The sequence below is a fragment of the Salmo salar genome, chromosome 19 (genome assembly GCF_965601325.2).
Source record: "Salmo salar chromosome 19, fSalSal1, whole genome shotgun sequence".
Lineage (NCBI taxonomy): Eukaryota > Metazoa > Chordata > Actinopteri > Salmoniformes > Salmonidae > Salmo > Salmo salar.
The window spans coordinates 9,330,001-9,349,367 of NC_138309.1; the positions used below are offsets into that span (position 1 = coordinate 9,330,001).

Genomic DNA, 19,367 nt, shown 5'->3' on the forward strand with positions numbered 1-19,367 from the left:
GTCTCTTAGTTCTCTCTCTCTCTCTGTCATGTCTCTTAGTTCTCTCTCTCTGTCATGTCTCTTAGTTCTCTCTCTCTCTGTCATGTCTCTTAGTTCTCTCTCTCTGTCATGTCTCTTAGTTCTCTCTCCTCTCTCTCTCTCTCCCTCTCTCTCTCTCTCTTTCTCTGTCATGTATCTTAGTTCTCTCTCTCTCTCTCTGTCATGTCTCTTAGTTCTCTCTCTCTCTCTGTCATGTCTCTTAGTTCTCTCTCTCTCTCTGTCATGTATCTTAGTTCTCTCTCTCTCTGTCATGTCTCTTAGTTCTCTCTCTCTCTCTCTGTCATGTCTCTTAGTTCTCTCTCTCTCTCTGTCATGTCTCTTAGTTCTCTCTCTCTCTCTCTGTCATGTATCTTAGTTCTCTCTCTCTCTCTCTCTCTCTCTCTCTCTGTCATGTCTCTTAGTTCTCTCTCTCTGTCATGTCTCTTAGTTCTCTCTCTCTCTGTCATGTCTCTTAGTTCTCTCTCTCTCTCTGTCATGTCTCTTAGTTCTCTTTCCTCTCTCTCTGTCATGTCTCTTAGTTCTCTCTCTATCTGTCATGTCTCTTAGTACTCTCTCTCTCTGTCATGTCTCTTAGTTCTCTCTCTCTCTCTGTCATGTCTCTTAGTTCTCTCTCTCTCTCTCTCTCTGTCATGTCTCTTAGTTCTCTCTCTCTCTGTCATGTCTCTTAGTTCTCTCTCTCTCTGTCATGTCTCTTAGTTCTCTCTCTCTCTCTGTCATGTCTCTTAGTTCTCTCTCTCTCTGTCATGTCTCTTAGTTCTCTCTCTCTCTCTCTCTCTCTCTCTGTCATGTCTCTTAGTTCTTTCTCTCTCTGTCATGTCTCTTAGTTCTCTCTCTCTCTGTCATGTCTCTTAGTTCTCTCTCTCTCTGTCATGTCTCTTAGTTCTCTCTCTCTCTCTCTGTCATGTCTCTTAGTTCTCTCGCTCTCTCTGTCATGTCTCTTAGTTCTCTCTCTGTCATGTCTCTTAGTTCTCTCTCTCTCTCTCTCTCTCTCTCTCTGTCATGTCTCTTAGTTCTCTCTCTCTCTGTCATGTCTCTTAGTTCTCTCTCTCTCTCTGTCATGTCTCTTAGTTCTCTCTCTCTCTGTCATGTCTCTTAGTTCTCTCTCTCTCTCTCTGTCATGTATCTTAGTTCTCTCTCTCTCTCTGTCATGTCTCTTAGTTCTCTCTCTCTCTCTGTCATGTAACTTAGTTCTCTCTCTCTGTCATGTCTCTTAGTTCTCTCTCTCTCTCTGTCATGTCTCTTAGTTCTCTCTCTCTCTGTCATGTCTCTTAGTTCTCTCTCTCTCTCTGTCATGTCTCTTAGTTCTCTCTCTCTCTGTCATGTCTCTTAGTTCTCTCTCTCTCTCTCTGTCATGTATCTTAGTTCTCTCTCTCTCTCTGTCATGTCTCTTAGTTATCTCTCTCTCTCTGTCATGTATCTTAGTTCTCTCTCTCTGTCATGTCTCTTAGTTCTCTCTCTCTCTGTCACGTCTCTTAGTTCTCTCTCTCTCTCTCTCTGTCATGTCTCTTAGTTCTCTCTCTCTCTCTCTCTCTCTCTCTCTCTGTCATGTCTCTTAGTTCTCTCTCTCTCTCTGTCATGTCTCTTAGTTCTCTCTCTCAATTCAATTCAATTCAATTCAATTCGCTTTATTGGCATGACGTAACAATATACATATTGCCAAAGCTTATTTTGGATATTTACAATATAAAAATAAATAAAAATGAGAATCAAATATTGTCAACGGGACAACAGTAACAACAATAACCAAGGGTCAAAATAACCAACACATTGAACAATAACAATAATCATACAGTAGAGGACATGTGCAGGTTTATTGGTCTGTCAGACACTGTCCCTCAACTTATGGCAGGCAGCAATGTAGTGCGCTGCCAACCCACAGCTCTCTGCGTCCTCCCCCAACAGGACGGGTAGCCTATCCTCATCAGAGAGGTCTGTGAAACCTTGAATAAGGGTTTCAAATTTGGGGAAATGACACTCTCTAATTGTTTTATATTTTTGACATTTTGTCAGGAAATGTAGCTCCGTCTCAGGTTCTGCTGTGGTGCAGTGGTTTCACAGCCTTTCCTCTACAGGGAGCCATGTTAACCTGTGTCTACCCTTCTCAATTGCAAGGCTGTTCTCACTGAGCCTGTACTTTGTCAAGGTTTTTCTAAGGTTTTGATCATAACCATGGTCAAATAGTTAGCCACGGTGTACTGTCAATTTAGGGCCAAATAGCACTGCATTTTGCTTTGTGTTTGTACCCAATAAGCAATGTAGTTTTGTTTTGACTGTGTTGTAATTCGGAGTATTCTGATTGGTTGGATGTTCTGGTACTGAGGCTTCAGTGTGTTAGTAGAACAGGTTTGTCTCTCTCTCTCTCTCTGTCATGTCTCTTAGTTCTCTCTTCTGTCTCTCTCTCTTTCATGAATCTTAGTTCTCTCTTCTCTCTCTCTCTTTCATGAATCTTAGTTCTCTCTTCTCTCTCTCTCTCTTTCATGAATCTTAGTTCTCTCTTCTCTCTCTCTCTCTTTCATGAATCTTAGTTCTCTCTTCTCTCGCTCTCTCTCTTTCTCTCTCTGTCATGTCTCTTAGTTCTCGCGTGTGCACGTGTGTGTGTCAGTGTGTGTGTGTGTGTAAGTGTGTTTTAGCATTTGAAACTTCTGAGCCTCGTTCAAAGGAAACACGCACTGATATTTACAATGTGCAAGTTGACTGTTCTACACATTCACACACCCACTCATCAGTAGTGCCTGCAGAATTACAGTAAGATCATTCTGCAAATAGTCACACATGTCAGATAACTGTGTGGTAGCTTCGAAGCCGCTGATAATTTTGATATTATAATGCTAACATCAAGCAATAGATGTGGAGAGTGGGAGGAGGGGTTGACAGCTGGCTAAAAGAGAAAGAGTACGTGTGTGTGTGTGTGTGTGTGTGTGTGTGTGTGTGTGTGTGTGTGTGTGTGTGTGTGTGTGTGTGTGTGTGTGTGTGTGTGTGTGTGTGTGTGTGTGTGTGTGTGTGTGTGTGTGTGTGTGTGTGTGTGTGTGTGTGTGTGTGTGGAATAAGCTTAATCCCTAGCTGTGGATTGTGTAATCCTTTCATTCAGTAGGTCAAGTTAAAGAATCTGTTTTAATACTGACATACAAACTGTCTGACAGACACATAGCCACATCATCTTCAGAAGATAATGTACTATTTACATTTCTATGGATTTAAATAGATTTTCTTAAACATAAGAAAACCTTGTCCCGGCCCAAACCCATTGTACATCAAGCGTCAGGCAGCGTGATGTACAAGTACACCCCCAGGACAGGATGCTAGTCTGTTGCAGGGCCTTGAACATACATTCCTGAACATACTGAGTATTAAACTAAATAGACTCCATCCCTGATAAATGCAACAACCACAAATAAAGATGTCTTCAGGTTGATATGGTGAGTCCCATTAAAAGGCAGACGGAAGTCCTGGTTCTAATTAGTCAGTAGCAACGTGAATGTTGAGACTCCAATGGGCCGAGCCATCATTAATGGAGTCATTACAGAAGATCCTAAAACCAACCTTAAAAAAGATTCATCTGCAATTAAAGAACAATTGGGTAAACACGAACATGGACAATGCACCAACGCGGTCAGTGCCGTTTAAGATGAGGGAGGACGATTCTTTTCTTTAATGAGCATGGCCTTATTTCTATTACAGTATATTGGATGACTGTCATTCATATTCCATTCACCCAGTTCAATGTAACAGTTTGCTCCATTTAAGAAATGTTTTTCAACAGAATCAGCAGAATGAATCTGTCATGCCACACTGCCTACATCGTTGTCACCATATTAGCTAAAGTAACATCATAGTCAACATAGCTAATACTATAAGTAATACAACTAACGCGTTAGTAAACCCACTACTATCATGTAGAAACGTTACAGTGTATGGTCAGTAAGCAGTTACACCGGCGGGCCCCGGTGGCAATAAATTAGTAAGACCAAAAGCTTACCTTGACTTGGAAGAGTTCCAGTGTTGTGTTGGATAGTCATAAACAGCTAGCTAACATAGTATCCCTCTGTTTGAGCAGGGTGTTTCAGTAGGATAAACTAGATAGCTGCATTTGCTAGCTAAGTAAGTGCAACTGAAAGTGAATTTTATTAAACAAATTCTCTCTCTATTTCTTTCTTGCGTCTCCTTCATTTTGGAAGAAATTAATATGTTCAAAATTGTTAAACTATTGTATTTCTCTCTCTTTGAGTCAACTACTCACCACACTATCTGTAGCTTATTCTTTCAGTACTTGATTAAGTCCTTGATCGTCGATTGGGTGGACAACATGTCAGATCATGCTGCAAGAGCTCTGATAGGTTGGAGGATTTCCTCCGGAAATTGTCATAATTACTGTGTAAGTCTATAGAAGGAGGTGAGAACCATGAACCTCCTAGGTTTTGTATTGAAGTCAATGTAGCCAGAGGAGGGCGGAAGCTAGCTGTCCTCCGGCTACACCATGGTGCTGCCGAACAGAGTGCTGTTGAGCATACTACTGTAGACCTTTGTTTTAATCAATTATTTGGTAACATGATTATATTTAGTATAGATTTATCTAAAAACATAATTTTTTATGAAATTCACTGAGGTGGATGGTCCTACCCTTCCTCCTCTGAGGAGCCTCCACTGGTGTGCATGTGTGGTACTGTACAACTATTCAGAGTAGGAAGTGTTCCCTGATACCTGACTCATTACACAGCAAGGCTTTGGAAGGAGAGAGAGAAGAGAGAGAGAGAGGGAGAGATCATTAGACTACAAGGCTTTGGAAGGAGGGAAGGAGAGAGAAAATAGCAGAAAATGACTTTGTAATAGCTGTGTCGCCTTTCATTTTGTCATGAGTAAATATGTGTAATTGCTCATTCTCTGAGATCTGAGATGCACACACACACACACACACACACACACACACACACACACACACACACACACACACACACACACACACACACACACACACACACACACACACACACACACACACACACCACACACACACACACACACACACACACACACACACACACACACATACAGAAGCACCCACACACACACTCAAGCGTTGAAGTTTTTAAACATAATTAAGGGGTTTGTTGTCAACTGTAACATGAGCTGTTATAGTTCAGAGGGAGAGAGAGATAGAGAGAGAGAGATAGAGAGAGAGCGAGAGAGAGATCCTAGAGGTACAGTATACTACACTGTATAATATAAAACATTAATGATTGCCCTGAGGGACAATTCAGTGGGCTTATTCTCCTGTAACAAGCAACAATTAATTACATACATCCTACACATGTTACATCTTGACGTGTGTGTCAAGACGTAACGTGTGTGTCAAGTACTCCCTGGCAGAGAGACAGGTACAGTAGCAGTGTCTTAGTGCAGTATAATCGTCTTGTATCATGGGTGTTGCATTAAGCAGTTGTTCCATGTGAGCAGGATGTGTGTGTGTGAGAGAGAGAGAGAGAGAGAGAGAGAGAGAGAGAGAGAGAGAGAGAGAGAGAGAGAGAGAGAGAGAGAGAGAGAGAGAGCAGTTGAACAGAAACTCCCCAGGGTGCTAAACCAACCACAACCCCACCTGACCTCAGCACACCAGGGCACAGGGCCAGACACAGTAGCCAGCCAGCCAGACAGATAAGGCAGTCAGGGAAGCATGGCACGCTAAGGACTATTTAGGCTAGAGCAGGGAGGTGGTGGTGGCCAACCCTCCTCCTGAACAGAGAGCTGCTGGGTCTGGATGTGAAGGGTTTTGATCCAGCCTTACAATTACACATCTGATTCAACTAGGTTTTAGTGTAAATCTGGGATGTTCTGATGGCCAAACATCCATAGGATTACTGCATAAACACATCCCTGATCAGTTTCACTACCATAATATATGTCTGGGATTGGTATTTATAATGTGTGTGTGTGTGTGTGTGTGTGTGTGTGTGTGTGTGTGTGTGTGTGTGTGTGTGTGTGTGTGTGTGTGTGTGTGTGTGTGTGTGTGTGTGTGTGCGTGCGTGTTTGGGTTTTTTGGTGGTTTGGTGATAAACTGATGGCAAACTTCCATAGCATTACACATAAACCCATCTCTGATCAGTTTCACTATCATAATCTATGTCTGGGATGGGATTAGTGCGATTTTATTTTGGTGTTTCTCCAACCATGCATGTGACTGTGTATACACTGAGTATACAAAGCATTAGGAACACCTTCTTAATATTGAGTTGCACCAGCTTTTGCCCTCAGAACAGCGTCAATTCATTGGGGCATGGACTCTAACAAGGTGTTGAAAGCGTTCCACAGGGATGCTGGCCCATGTTGACTCCAATGCTTCCCACAGTTGTCAAATTGACTGGATGTCCTTTGGGTGGTGGACTATTCTTGATACACACCAGAAACTGTTGAGCTTGAAAAACCCAGCAGTGTTGCAGTTCCTGACACACCAATGTTCACTCAAAGCCCCGAGACTGCCGGCCAGCTCCCCTGGGACTGCCGCTCAGAAATATCAGCCCAAAGAGAGAAGCACCAGATTGAACTTCACTCAACTTTCTTGAGCACTTCACTCAATTTTCGATATCCAAGGCATTCCTAGTCGATCGCCAAACATTTCTGTAAAAAACCCAATGACAAAGATATATTTTTTTATTTGTCTAGGGCTCTTGGCGGTAGGTGCACCCGATTCAGGTGCCCTGCGCAACGGGTATATGAACTGTTGCCAAACTCTGTCTTCCCAGAGGGCCCAGAGAGCAAATCAAGTGCACTATAGGCCTACCGCTGCCCAGTCGGATGGCTCAGATTACCGTGTCTGCAGTAACGTAGAAGGCATAAAAGAAAGCTACATCAAAGTTGATACTGTGAGATTTCAAAACGTTTAAAACCATGACTAGAGAGACAATGTCAGCGAATACAGCAGAGATGCAGTTTTATTAGTGAGTTTATCTTTAAGTTCTTACCAGCAGTGTCAACACTGTATTCAACACTTTTATAAGACATAAAATGAGTGTTCTTCCTATTTCCACTCAGCGCTACATCAAGCACTGCAGCAGTAATGAATGAGTAGGAAAGTGTATCTATAGGCTTGTTGTTATTATTAGCGGCTTGGGTCTTTTTTAATGTAAAGGAATATTTAACTTTCTCTGTTCATCAGAGTAACAACATGAATTTGTACATGAGGCAGAAATAATGCGGTGCGACTCGAGTTTTGCCATCAGCTGGAAGACGGTGTCCCTTTTTGGTCAGTGGAGGAAAGGGAGAGTGGAGGGATGTTGAGAGATGGACCCTCAGTCTGCTGCTCTCTCCCTCCGCTGAGACTGACCATCAGATGCAGGCACCATCAGCCCAGTAAAATAAAATAACAATTCTTTAAATGTATGCTCACTCAGCTGTGCCTCACAAGTAATACAACAATGGATCTATTACCGGTGTGATCATATAGCCTACCTCAAATTTTGAAATATAGTTTTAAAAAATGGCCTGAATGACAATGCATTGGCAGTGCAATTCAAGCAAAGCCAATATGCGGTAGTAATGTATTGGGCCTATAGCTTACTGCACAAACCTCATTGCTACAGTACTGTTATTAATTGGTTAATGTTGCATAGGTTTACGGTTTTTAAGTAATGTAAGAAAAAAATATGAATGGTAGATCTCGGCTTGCATTTTGACTTAAAGTGATCTTGACTCAGAAAAGGTTGGTGACCACTGTTCTAGAGTTTTCCCTGTTAACACTATAAACGTTTCCCTTTACTGTGGTAATTGTGACACGCAATATTAGCCACTTCCAATGCAACATAGCAAAACAAATCAAACTATGCAACAGATTTTGTTGGAGGCAGAATGCATCGGAGTAGGATTCTATTGCATTGACACTCACTATTCAGCCGTACTCTACGCAGACCGGTGTGGCATAAACAATCAGAGCTGCAGTAGGCTTATATGCAAATAGACCATTGCCATATATGGATCTGTGCCATTTACTTTGAACTGGACTGTGTTTACAGCATTAGCGGTCGTGAGTAGATGCGCTTGTTTTGAGATTAAAGCGAGATCTGCATGTAGCCACGTGTGCACATTTTGTTCATATCCTTTGCTAGTTAGTGAGTTATTAGCCCAGTAATAGATCATTTATAGTCAGCAGTAGGGGACTGATTGCTTCCTACAAGAGCACAAAACTTACACCTTTCTAGACATCTTTGAAAGCGAGTCAGATAAAGGGCTTTTTTTTGTCTTGAAGGGGCATTGTTGTATTTTGAGACAGGCTTGAATAAGCTAAGTAGCCAATTGGCAGAGGGTTGCATAATTTGTCTGATTCTCTGTAACAATGGAATGGGAATAATAAAGCATTATATTTTGTAAAGTGGTTTCTTGCATCAAACAACACGACATCATTTTCAGTCACCTTCTTGTCTGAAGGACAAGTGTATGAACTGGTTAATATCAAACCCTGTTAAATGTTAAAATGTTATGGGATGCATTTTCTCCATTGTTTTAGATGGTAGGCCACTCTGGTAGACCACTCTGGTAGGCCTTCATTATGATAGCTTAAAGCAGGTACAGCCTCAGCATTCACAGTAAAACTGTGACTTAAAACACCATGGTATAGCCGGATGACAACTATCTTCCGCCCTCCTCTGGCTACATTGACTTCAATACAAAACCTAGGAGGCTTATGGTTCTCACCCCCTTCCATAGACTTACACAGTAATTATGACAACATTCCAAAGGGAAGTCCTCCAAACGATCAGAGCTCTTGCAGCATGAACTGACATGGTGTCCACCAAATCAAAGGATCAGAGAATAAATCTTGAGCTGAAAGCTCAAACACCCTGCTCAAACAAAGGGATGCTATGTTAGCTGGATGGCTATAACTATCCAACACAACACTGGAACCCTTCTAAGTCAAGGTTAGCTTTTGGTTTTACTATTGCTACTGGGGCCCGCCAGTGTAAGTGCTAAACTTCTTACTGACTGTACACTGTAACGTTACTGCATGATTGTAGCGAGTTTACTAACGCGTTAGTTCTATTAGCTATGTTGACTATGACTTTACTTCAGCTAATATGGTGACAACGATGTAGGCTGTGTGTAGTGGTTTGGCTTGGAAATGTTTTTTCGCCTGGTCACATACAGCTGATGTGTTGTGTATTGAAGTCCACAAGCAAAGGGAAAAGGTGAGAGGAAGAGAGAGCATTGATGCGAGAAGCAATACAACGTGGCTGCTATGAAAGTGAACTGTGTTTACGCGTGATCAGGGGTGTATTCTTTCCGACAATTCTGTTGAAAAACATTTCTTGAAAGGAAGCAAACAAAATGGAACGGGGATAAACATACCTGAACTTGTCCAATAGAAACTATTGTTTGCAACTGTTGGCACTAATGATTACACCCCAGGAAAGAGTGTGCAGGGTGGAATTGAATGTGTCACTGTATGTCACCTCAAATCTTTCTCTCAACCTGTGTGCACCTACGTTGTAAACTTTCATTCATAGGCTAGGTTGTAGGAACCTCATGATGGGTACCGGGAAAATTGGAGTATCATGTTGTAGCCTAAACTTATCCCTGTTACATTGAACTGGGTGAATGGAATATGAATGACAGTCATCCAATATACTGTAATAGAAATAAGGCCATGCTCATGAAAAAAATGTTTTGTCCTCCCTCATCTTAAACAGCACCGACCGACACTGCTACTTCCATACCCTATTCAAAAGCACTTAAATCTTTTGTCTTGCCCATTCACCCTCTGAATGGCACGTCTCAATTGTCCCAAGGCTTAAAAATCCTTCTTTAACCTGTGTCCTCCCCTTCATCTACACGGATTAAAGAGGATTTAACAAGTGATATCAATAAGGGATCATAGCTTTCACCTGGATTCACCTGGTCAGTCTATGTCATAGAAAGAGCAGGTGTTCCTAATGTTTTGTATACTCGGCGTATATGTGTGTGTGTGTGTGTGTGTGTGTGTGTGTGTGTGTGTGTGTGTGTGTGTGTGTGTGTGTGTGTGTGTGTGTGTGTGTGTGTGTGTGTGTGTGTGTGTGTGTGTGTGTGTGTGTGTGTGTGTGTCTGTGTGCAGCTAACAGTATTTATCCAGCCACGTGCAGAAAGCACAGGTAGTTACAGTGGGGGGAAAAAGTATTTGATCCCCTGCTGATTTTGTACGCTTGCCCACTGACAAAGACAGGATCAGTCTATAATTTTAATGGTAGGTTTATTTGAACAGTGAAAGACAGAATAACAATAAAAATATTCCCGAAAAACGCATGTGAAAAATGTTATAAATTGATTTGCATTTTAATGATGGAAATAAGTATTTGACCCCCTGTCAATCAGAAAGATGTCTGGCTCCCAGGTGTCTTTTATACAGGTAACGAGCTGAGATTAGGAGCACACTCTTAAAGGGAGTGCTCCTAACCGCAGCTTGTTAACTGTATAAAAGACACATGTCCACAGAAGCAATCAATCAATCAGATTCCAAACTCTCCACCATGGCCAAGACCAAAGAGCTCTCCAAGGATGTCAGGGACAAGATTGTAGACCTACACAAGGCTGGAATGGGCTACAAGACCATCGCCAAGCAGTTTGGTGAGAAGGTGACAACAGTTGGTGTGATTATTCGCAAATGGAAAAAACACAAAAGAACTGTCAATCTCCCTCGGCCTGGGGCTCCATGCAAGATCTCACCTCGTGGAGTTGCAATGATCATGAGAACGGTGAGGAATCAGCCCAGAACTACACTGGAGGATCTTGTCAATGATCTCAAGGCAGCTGGGACCATTGTCACCAAGAAAACAATTGGTAACACACTACGCCGTGAAGGACTGAAATCCTGCAGCGCCCGCAACGTCCCCCTGCTCAAGAATACATATACAGGCCCGTCTGAAGTCTGCCAATGAACATCTGAATGACTCAGAGGACAACTGGTGAAAGTGTGAGACCAAAATGGAGCTCTTTGACATCAACTCAACTCGCCGTGTTTGGAGGAGGAGGAATGCTGCCTATGACCCCAAGAACACCATCCCCACCGTCAAACATGGAGGTGGAAACATTATGCTTAGGGGGGTTTTGTCACGTCCTGGCCAGTATATAAGGTTAATTGTTTTGTAGTTTGGTCAGGGCGTGGCAGGGGGTATTTGTTTTCTGTGGTTCGGGGTGGTGTGTTTTGTGTAAAGGGTGTTTGATTTAGTAATTCCGGGTTTTGGTTTATGTTTAGTAATTCTATGGTTAGTCTAGGTTGTGTGTTTCTATGTTTGGTTGATTGGGGTTGGGACTCTCAGTTGAAGGCAGGTGTTGTCTATCTGCCTTTGATTGAGAGTTCCATATATTAGGGTGTGTTTGTATGTGTGATTTGTGGGTGATTATTCTGTGTATAGCCTTGTGCCTTACCAGACTGTTTATTTGTCGAGTGTTCGTTTTTTGTGTTTTGTATGTTCGTTTTGAAAATAATTAAAAATCAAGATGAGCATTCACGTACCTGCTGCGTTTTGGTCCTCATTCACCGACAACAAGCGTGACAGGTTTTTTCTGCTAAGGGGACAGGACAACTTCACCGCATCAAAGGGACGATGGACGGGTCCATGTACCATCAAATCTTGGGTCAAAACTTCAGTCCCTCAGCCAGGGCATTGAAAATGGGTCGTGGATGGGTATTCCAGCATGACAATGACCCAAAACACACGGCCAAGGCAACAAAGGAGTGGCTCAAGAAGAAGCACATTAAGGTCCTGGAGTGGCCTAGCCAGTCTCCAGACCTTAATTGCATAGAAAATCTGTGGAGGGAGCTGAAGGTTCGAGTTGCCAAACGTCAGCCTCGAAACCTTAATGACTTGGAGAAGATCTGCAAAGAGGAGTGGGACAAAATCCCTCCTGTGATGTGTGCAAACCTGGTGGCCAACTACAAGAAACGTCTGACCTCTGTGATTGCCAACAAGGGTTTTGCCACCAAGTACTAAGTCATGTTTTGCAGAGGGGTCAAATACTTATTTCCCTCATTAAAATGCAAATCAATTTATAACATTTTTGACATGCGTTTTTCTGGATTTTTTTGTTGTTATTCTGTCTCTCACTGTTCAAATAAACCTACTATTAAAATGATAGACTGATCATTTCTTTGTAAGTGGGCAAACATACAAAATCAGCAGGGGATCAAATACTTTTTCCCCCCACTGTATGTGCTAAATACAGGTCAATATCATGTAGTCCAGTTGGGCAATAGCAGGTATCAATCACAGGCTAATGGGGGTCTCCCCTAGTAAGTCCAGAGGGGTGTTGTGATTGTTTGGAAATGCGTGCTAGATGTACAGTAAGCTGTACAGGATTAAACCCTTAAGAAGCGTGTAAGGGTTTGTTCATGGGGAGCAGAGGAGGGAGGCCTCAGAGTAGTGCCAGAATACATATGCCTCCTCCTCCTCCTCCCGTTTTTTATTCCGTCCCTTCTACCTCTGTCCCTTCCACTTCTGTCCCTCCCATCTCTCTTCCTACCACCTCTCTCCCTTCCACCTCTCTCCCTTCTACCTCTCTCCCTTCTACCTCTCTCCCTTCTACCTCTCTTGCTCCTTTCCACTCTACTCAGTGAGGCCTGACTATCCCATCTCTCACCATCCTCTTTTCCTCCTCCTCATATTCTCTCTCCATTCCCTTATTCCATTACCCAGGCAAGGCTAGTTTTTCTCCCATCTCATCCTCTCATCACTCTCGCCTATGCAGTCAGGCAGGGCTACATGTTCTCCCTTTGTCTCTCTCCATCTCTCTATCTCCCTCTCTCTGTCTCTCTTTCCTATAAATAGCAGGCTTGATGCCTCCCCAACAGAGAGAAACAAACCGGTCAAGGAGGTCTTCTTTAGAGAGAGAGAGAGAAATAGAAAGAGAGAGAGGATAGAGCGCTGAGACAGGGGGATGAGCAGCCATGAGAGTGTTGTTTACTTGGACGGCTAGCCCTGTCCCCTGTAAGAGATACACACACACACACACACACACCCACACACAGTAGATGAAAACAATTATGACATGTCATCATTTAAGGATCAATGCTGTTCTTTCATTATGTGTTCTGAAAGCCATTTTAGCCAATATTCAGTGGCTTTAAATGGATACTGAACAGAAAGATGTGATGACGTCCTTTCTAAAGCACAAAAACAGTTTCTGGTGTTATACGATTTTTTGATACTCTGTTCAGATGAAAGTCAGCCTCCTTAAAGGAAAACATTTACACATGGAAAGATAAATGTGATCCTATATCATTCTACATGTATGTGTCATCCAATAGAAGAAAGGAAAGAATACCTTTATTTTTTCGAAATAGACTTTAAGTTAGGAATCACATTTTTATTAAATGAATTAAGTATAAATATCACACCAGCGCAATCTATAGTGTGAGGACAATCTATACAGAAAAAAGCAAAAATTGGATTTTCCCTTATAGACTACAATAGAATAGAAAGAATAGAGCAGACTGATTGGAATATATGTTTTATTTATCCATTATTTAACAGAAACATGTCGTTTTGCTGATACTGTAGCCGTATCCCAACCCCCAGATACACCATTTACACACTATAGGTAGGCAGGGTCAGCTGCAAAACAGCTGCTCGACAATGACTATAATGTAATGTATAATCTTCTTACAAGACATACAAGGCCCTCCCCAGCCATGGCTTTACCATCCTTTCATAGTGTCCTTGATAGACTATCAGAGATGCTTCTGTTTCACTCTAGCCCGGACTCAATCAATAACACACACTTCAGACGTTCCATAGGAAATGACTAGACAGCAGAGGATGTCTGCTGGATGATGTATCACACACACACACACACACACACACACACACACACACACACACACACACACACACACACACACACACACACACACACACACACACACACACACCACACACACACACACACACACGTGCACAAACACACACACACACACAGACACGCACGCACACACACACACGCACACATGTGCACAAACACACACACACTTGTTTCTAGGGATTTGACCCTCATCAACAATAGCCAGGATTATCCAGTGTCATTAATAGAGAGATACACTGAGTCTAGGAACAGCAGTGATGAAGACAGGGACAAAGAGAGGAGGAGGGGAGAAGGGAGAGGAAGAGGAAGAGGGGGAGAGATTGCAGTGTTTGAAGGAAAGTAAGAAATGTATACAGTTATGTGTGAGAGAAGTGAAAGGAAGAGAGAGTGAGGGTCAGAAAGAGGTAAGAGAGTGATATAGACACAGAGAGGAGTGAGAGAGAGGTGTGAGGAGAGAGAGGTGAGATAGCGCAAGAGAAAGGGAGAGAAAGAGATGTGTGTGTTTGAGAGAGAGAGAGAGAGAGAGAGAGGGAGGGATGGACGGTAAGAGAAAGAGAGAGGGCGAGAACAAGAGAGAGAGAGAGGTGAAAAGTGGAGGCAGTTACTCTTGTCTGAGTGATGGTGTACCTCTGCAGGACCTTGAGCAAGGGTTAATGGACTATATCTGTTATTAACACACACACACACACACACACACACACACACACACACACACACACACACACACACACACACACACACACACACCAAGCCGCCAGTCCTACTGGAAGAAACAACGTTGTAAAGGCCACAGTGCTTCCACTTAGACAAATGTTTTTACTCCCTGCCTTTGCATTCAATTTGTTTCTTAAGCCGCTTGAATACCTTATTTACCCATTTACAGGGCTAGATGGAGTGAATGAATGTCCCCACACCTTCCCCTGACTACAGCCGCCCTTTATCTTCACCCATAGGGGAAAACAGAGGCAGAGGAAATACAGGACTACAGAGAGATGGTCGTTTGTAAAAAGCTAATGGTCTGCGTGTGTGTGTGTTTTATGTCTGTGTGTGTTTGTGTCGTGGGGGTGGGGTGGGGTGTATGTGTGTCCTAAAGTACTCTGTTGCTGCTAACATCTGCCACACCAAATGGAATAGAAGGAAAGTGAGTGCCCGGGTTGCTTTGTGTCTCTTGTGACTATTGGCAGGCCAGCACAAGCACACAGGGCTAAAAGGGTTCAGGTCAGAATGTAGGTTACACTCTGATGGCAGGTCAACTGCACTACTTGCTAAAGATTAAATAGTGACTAGACAGAATGGGGGAGAACACAACCGAACATCAAGTACTCCTACAATTTGTTTACTTTTTTATTTTAATTTGTTTCTTTTTTGGTGAGGAGATGTAATGTAATAGCTGAATATAATGGCGGTGCTGGAATAACAAGCTAGAATAACAACATTGATGATTTGAAATAATAGTGAATGATAGAATGCTAGTGGTCACTGCTCTCCCTCAGACTGCCATTCTACAAGCTATCAAATCTCATCCCGTTCTCCCCAAGCTACCAAACCTCATCCCGTTCTCCCTCATGACAAATGCTCTCTCCATTCTACAAGCTATCAAACCTCATCCCGTTCTCCCTCATGACAAATGCTCTCTCCATTCTACAAGCTATCAAACCTCATCCCGTTCTCCCTCATGACAAACGCTCTCTCCATTCTACAAGCTATCAAACCTCATCCCGCTCTCCCTCATGACAAACGCTCTCTCCATTCTACAAGCTATCAAACCTCATCCCGCTCTCCCTCATGACAAACGCTCTGTCCATTCTACAAGCTATCAAACCTCATCCCGCTCTCCCTCATGACAAACGCTCTGTCCATTCTACAAGCTATCAAACCTCATCCCGCTCTCCCTCATGACAAACGCTCTCTCCATTCTACAAGCTATCAAACCTCATCCCGCTCTCCCTCATGACAAACGCTCTCTCCATTCTACAAGCTATCAAACCTCATCCCGTTCTCCCTCATGACAAACGCTCTGTCCATTCTACAAGCTATCAAACCTCATCCCATTCTCCCTCATGACAAACGCTCTCTCCATTCTACAAGCTATCAAACCTCATCCCGTTCTCCCTCATGACAAACGCTCTCTCCATTCTACATCCAATCAAACCTCATCCCGCTCTCCCTCATGACAAACGCTCTGTCCATTCTACAAGCTATCAAACCTCATCCCGCTCTCCCTCATGACAAACGCTCTGTCCATTCTACAAGCTATCAAACCTCATCCCGTTCTCCCTCATGACAAACGCTCTCTCTATTCCTCCATCCTTTGTTCATCCTTCTTGAACCGTTTCCAATCGAGGTCGATGTGTTCTGACTTGTGCTAATAAGAACACATTCCACTAGAATAACTTTAGATTCTGCTCTCTCTCCGTCTCCCTCTATCCATCTCTCTCCGTCTCTCTCGCTCTCTCTCTCTCCCACACACGCACGCACGCACACCCACCCACCCACCCACCCACCCACCCACCCACACACACACACACACACACACACACACACACACACACACACACACACACACACACACACACACACACACACACACACACACACACACACACACTCGGGTATGGTAGTCGTGGTAGTTGGACATTGTTAAAGGAATTATCCTGCATGGGTTGTCACTGTGCATTGACACAAAGGGATTTGTTTCCTTAAAGCATAGAATCATCTTGGTATTCATGTCCCTATATGAAAAAGTGAATGGAATAAAGATATTCCACTACTCTTGGAAGGAAATTGTATCTCTACTAAAGAGGTGCTTTATAGAAAAACAACATGTTTCAACATTATGTTCAGATTCAGATACAGTTCTATATCCTAGTCTTGTGTTATACCAAGGAGAGGGAGAGGGGAACAGTTGTATGGAAAGCTAGCCCCAGTGTCTGGCTGGTCTGTGGGCTGTGGGGCTGTGGATCAGATCCATCCATTACTGATCCTGTCCCTGGTCCTACACCTGATCCCTGGAGAGAGAGACATACACACACACATACACACCCACATGCACCCCCCCCCCCCCCCCACCCCCCACCCCACCCACCACACACACACACACACACAGTTTCTCCCTAGAGAGAATCCTGGTAGAAGGGAGTTTTTAGTAATCAGGTAGCGAGAGGGAAAAGGTGGAGGAGAAAAATGGTGTAGCGGAGGAGAGACAAAATGAGGCAGAGCGAAAGAGAAGAACTGAAGAATGGAGAGAGATAGAGCGTGGGAGATGGGGATGGAGAGAGAGAGAAAGAAAGAAAGGGAAGGGTGGATCAGTGGGGGAAGAGATATAGAGAAGAAGAGAAAGAGTGGATGAGAGGGGAAGAGATATAGAGAAGAAGAGAAAGAGTGGATGAGAGGGGAAGAGAAAGGGAGAGGTGTAGAAAGAGATCAGGAAAGAGACAGTAGAAGGGAGAAACAAAGAAAGGTAGAGAGAAAGAGGAATGGACAGGGTAATCTCCAGAGGGAGAAGAGAAGAGAGAGAGAGAGAGAGAGAGAAAGAGAGAGAGAAATGGCAGTGCAATTAACAGCTAACAGTCTGGTTTCCCTCTCCTTACTCAACTGTCACTGAGCATGATTAATCTACAGACCACACACACACACACACACACACACACACACACACACACACACACACACACACACACACACACACACACACACACACACACACACACACACACACACACACACACACACACACACAGCTTCATGGATGCAGTTTAAATGAGATGTTGTAAATACGACTGAGGAGGACAATACATACTGTAACAGTGCTCTGGACCAACATGACTAGTTCATATTGTTATAGTAGAGATCAGATTTCAGGTGTTCTGATCTAGGACACATCTATGATGTATGCCAGGGGCGTCCATCCTCCTAGGTGTGTTGATGTCCTGAGGATCATGTAGATTCAGGTATGTTAGAGCAGGAGCACTACAGTTAATGTATAGCCTACACCGAATCCAAATATAGTCATCATCTTTATTGTGAATTATTTATTTGCCATAGATACTCATTGCAGAGAAAAAACATAATAACTGACCACCTACCAAATGACCCATTAACTCTAAACAAGGTACAGACAGGTCTCCAAAATAATCTTGGCTATCTGCAATGGAAAACCCATAGCCTTAGCTAGATACACGTTGACAACCTCTCAAAAAATGTAAGTGGCAACCAATCAAAGCATGAAGTTCCACCACCAGCAGCATGCTTTTCTCATATAGCCTACCTTTTCCTGTCCGCACCGGCTAGGCGAGCATCCCTTCATGTATAACTGACCCTAGACAACAACACCGGTTCTAATAGTGTAAACCCATTTAGCTTTGGGGGAATAAGAGGGAAATATTCTGGAGCGTCGTAGCTGCACCATCACATACATTCACCCATGAAACACTAATGACTAAATACAATCAGTTGACACCATCTACAAAAATACATGTTCATAACGGCATCAAACCGTATCCACTCCGTGCATCAGCGTGCAGCTCGGTTCTCATGCCCTCCCTTCCATCATCCCCTGCCCCAGGATGCACCCGAAAGCCACCACCACCACTAAACGGAAAATGACGATGAAACAAACCGGTAACTTACGTGCGAAAGGGAGAGCTCCGTGCAGGCTGCGGAAACTGTTAAAAATCCACAGCATTGACGTTAACGTGAATGTTGAGACCAACCCAGGACGGCGCATCTTCGCGTTGATAAAATACTGAGGGAGAAAACAGGATAAATGAAAGTGGCGGAGAAATATATCCTTTTAGCACGAGACAATGCCCTCCTGCCGCTCGAGAGCTACAGACTGGCGAGGAGAAGACTCCGCGCGCGCGAATCTCTCTTTTCTACCACTTGCTCTCTCTCTCTCTCTCTCTCTCTCTCTCTCTCAATCTCAGTCGTATTGCCTACCAACCAACAGAAGCTTTCCTATCTCATCCGAGAGCGGTGGCCGCGACCCCCAACTTTAACGACGTCACAGCCAATAACTACATTAGAGGATAGATAGAGACTGTTAATAATTGTTACAATATCAAGCCATTTTTCAGGTAGGCAGCACTCAATGTAGTGTCGACTAGTAAGACTGAAAGCTATTTGCTGATGGCTTCATGAAAGAAGCTTCGTTTCGCTCGGAAGTCGCTGCCCAGTGCTGATTGGTGCTGAAGTTGCTCTCTCGCTCTGTCCCTCTCTCCGCTTCGCACTTTCCGGTGGCAGTTGGTATGTTCCTCGCGACGTACCCGTTGGAATCCTCTTGGGACACCACGGGCCAGCATGCATTTGTAACCCTCCCATATTTAGAAAAGATTGTCAGACCCGTTGATTTTTATACATTTAGGATTACGACACCTATTATAATAGCAATTATACACATTATAGATAGCATATGGGCTATATAGTCCTACTCTACACATTTAAACGAGAAGAAAAGAAGGGAATGGACTTGATTGTGCTGAGAGTCCTGATAGGAAGGTCTCTGGATCCTCGAATGG

General features: G+C 43.5%; 1 protein-coding gene across 1 annotated transcript in view; it reads right to left on the reverse strand.

The window, feature by feature from the left end:
• LOC106578389 (contactin-associated protein-like 2) overlaps window positions 1-19,031 on the reverse strand; it is a 227,629-nt gene extending 208,598 nt beyond the window's left edge. The window contains exon 1 of the mRNA XM_045702061.2: window positions 18,481-19,031. Coding sequence (XP_045558017.1) covers window positions 18,481-18,577 — 97 coding nt within the window. The 5' untranslated portion in view covers window positions 18,578-19,031. The remainder of the gene's footprint in view (window positions 1-18,480) is intronic.
• Between the last annotated feature and the right edge of the window lie 336 nt (window positions 19,032-19,367).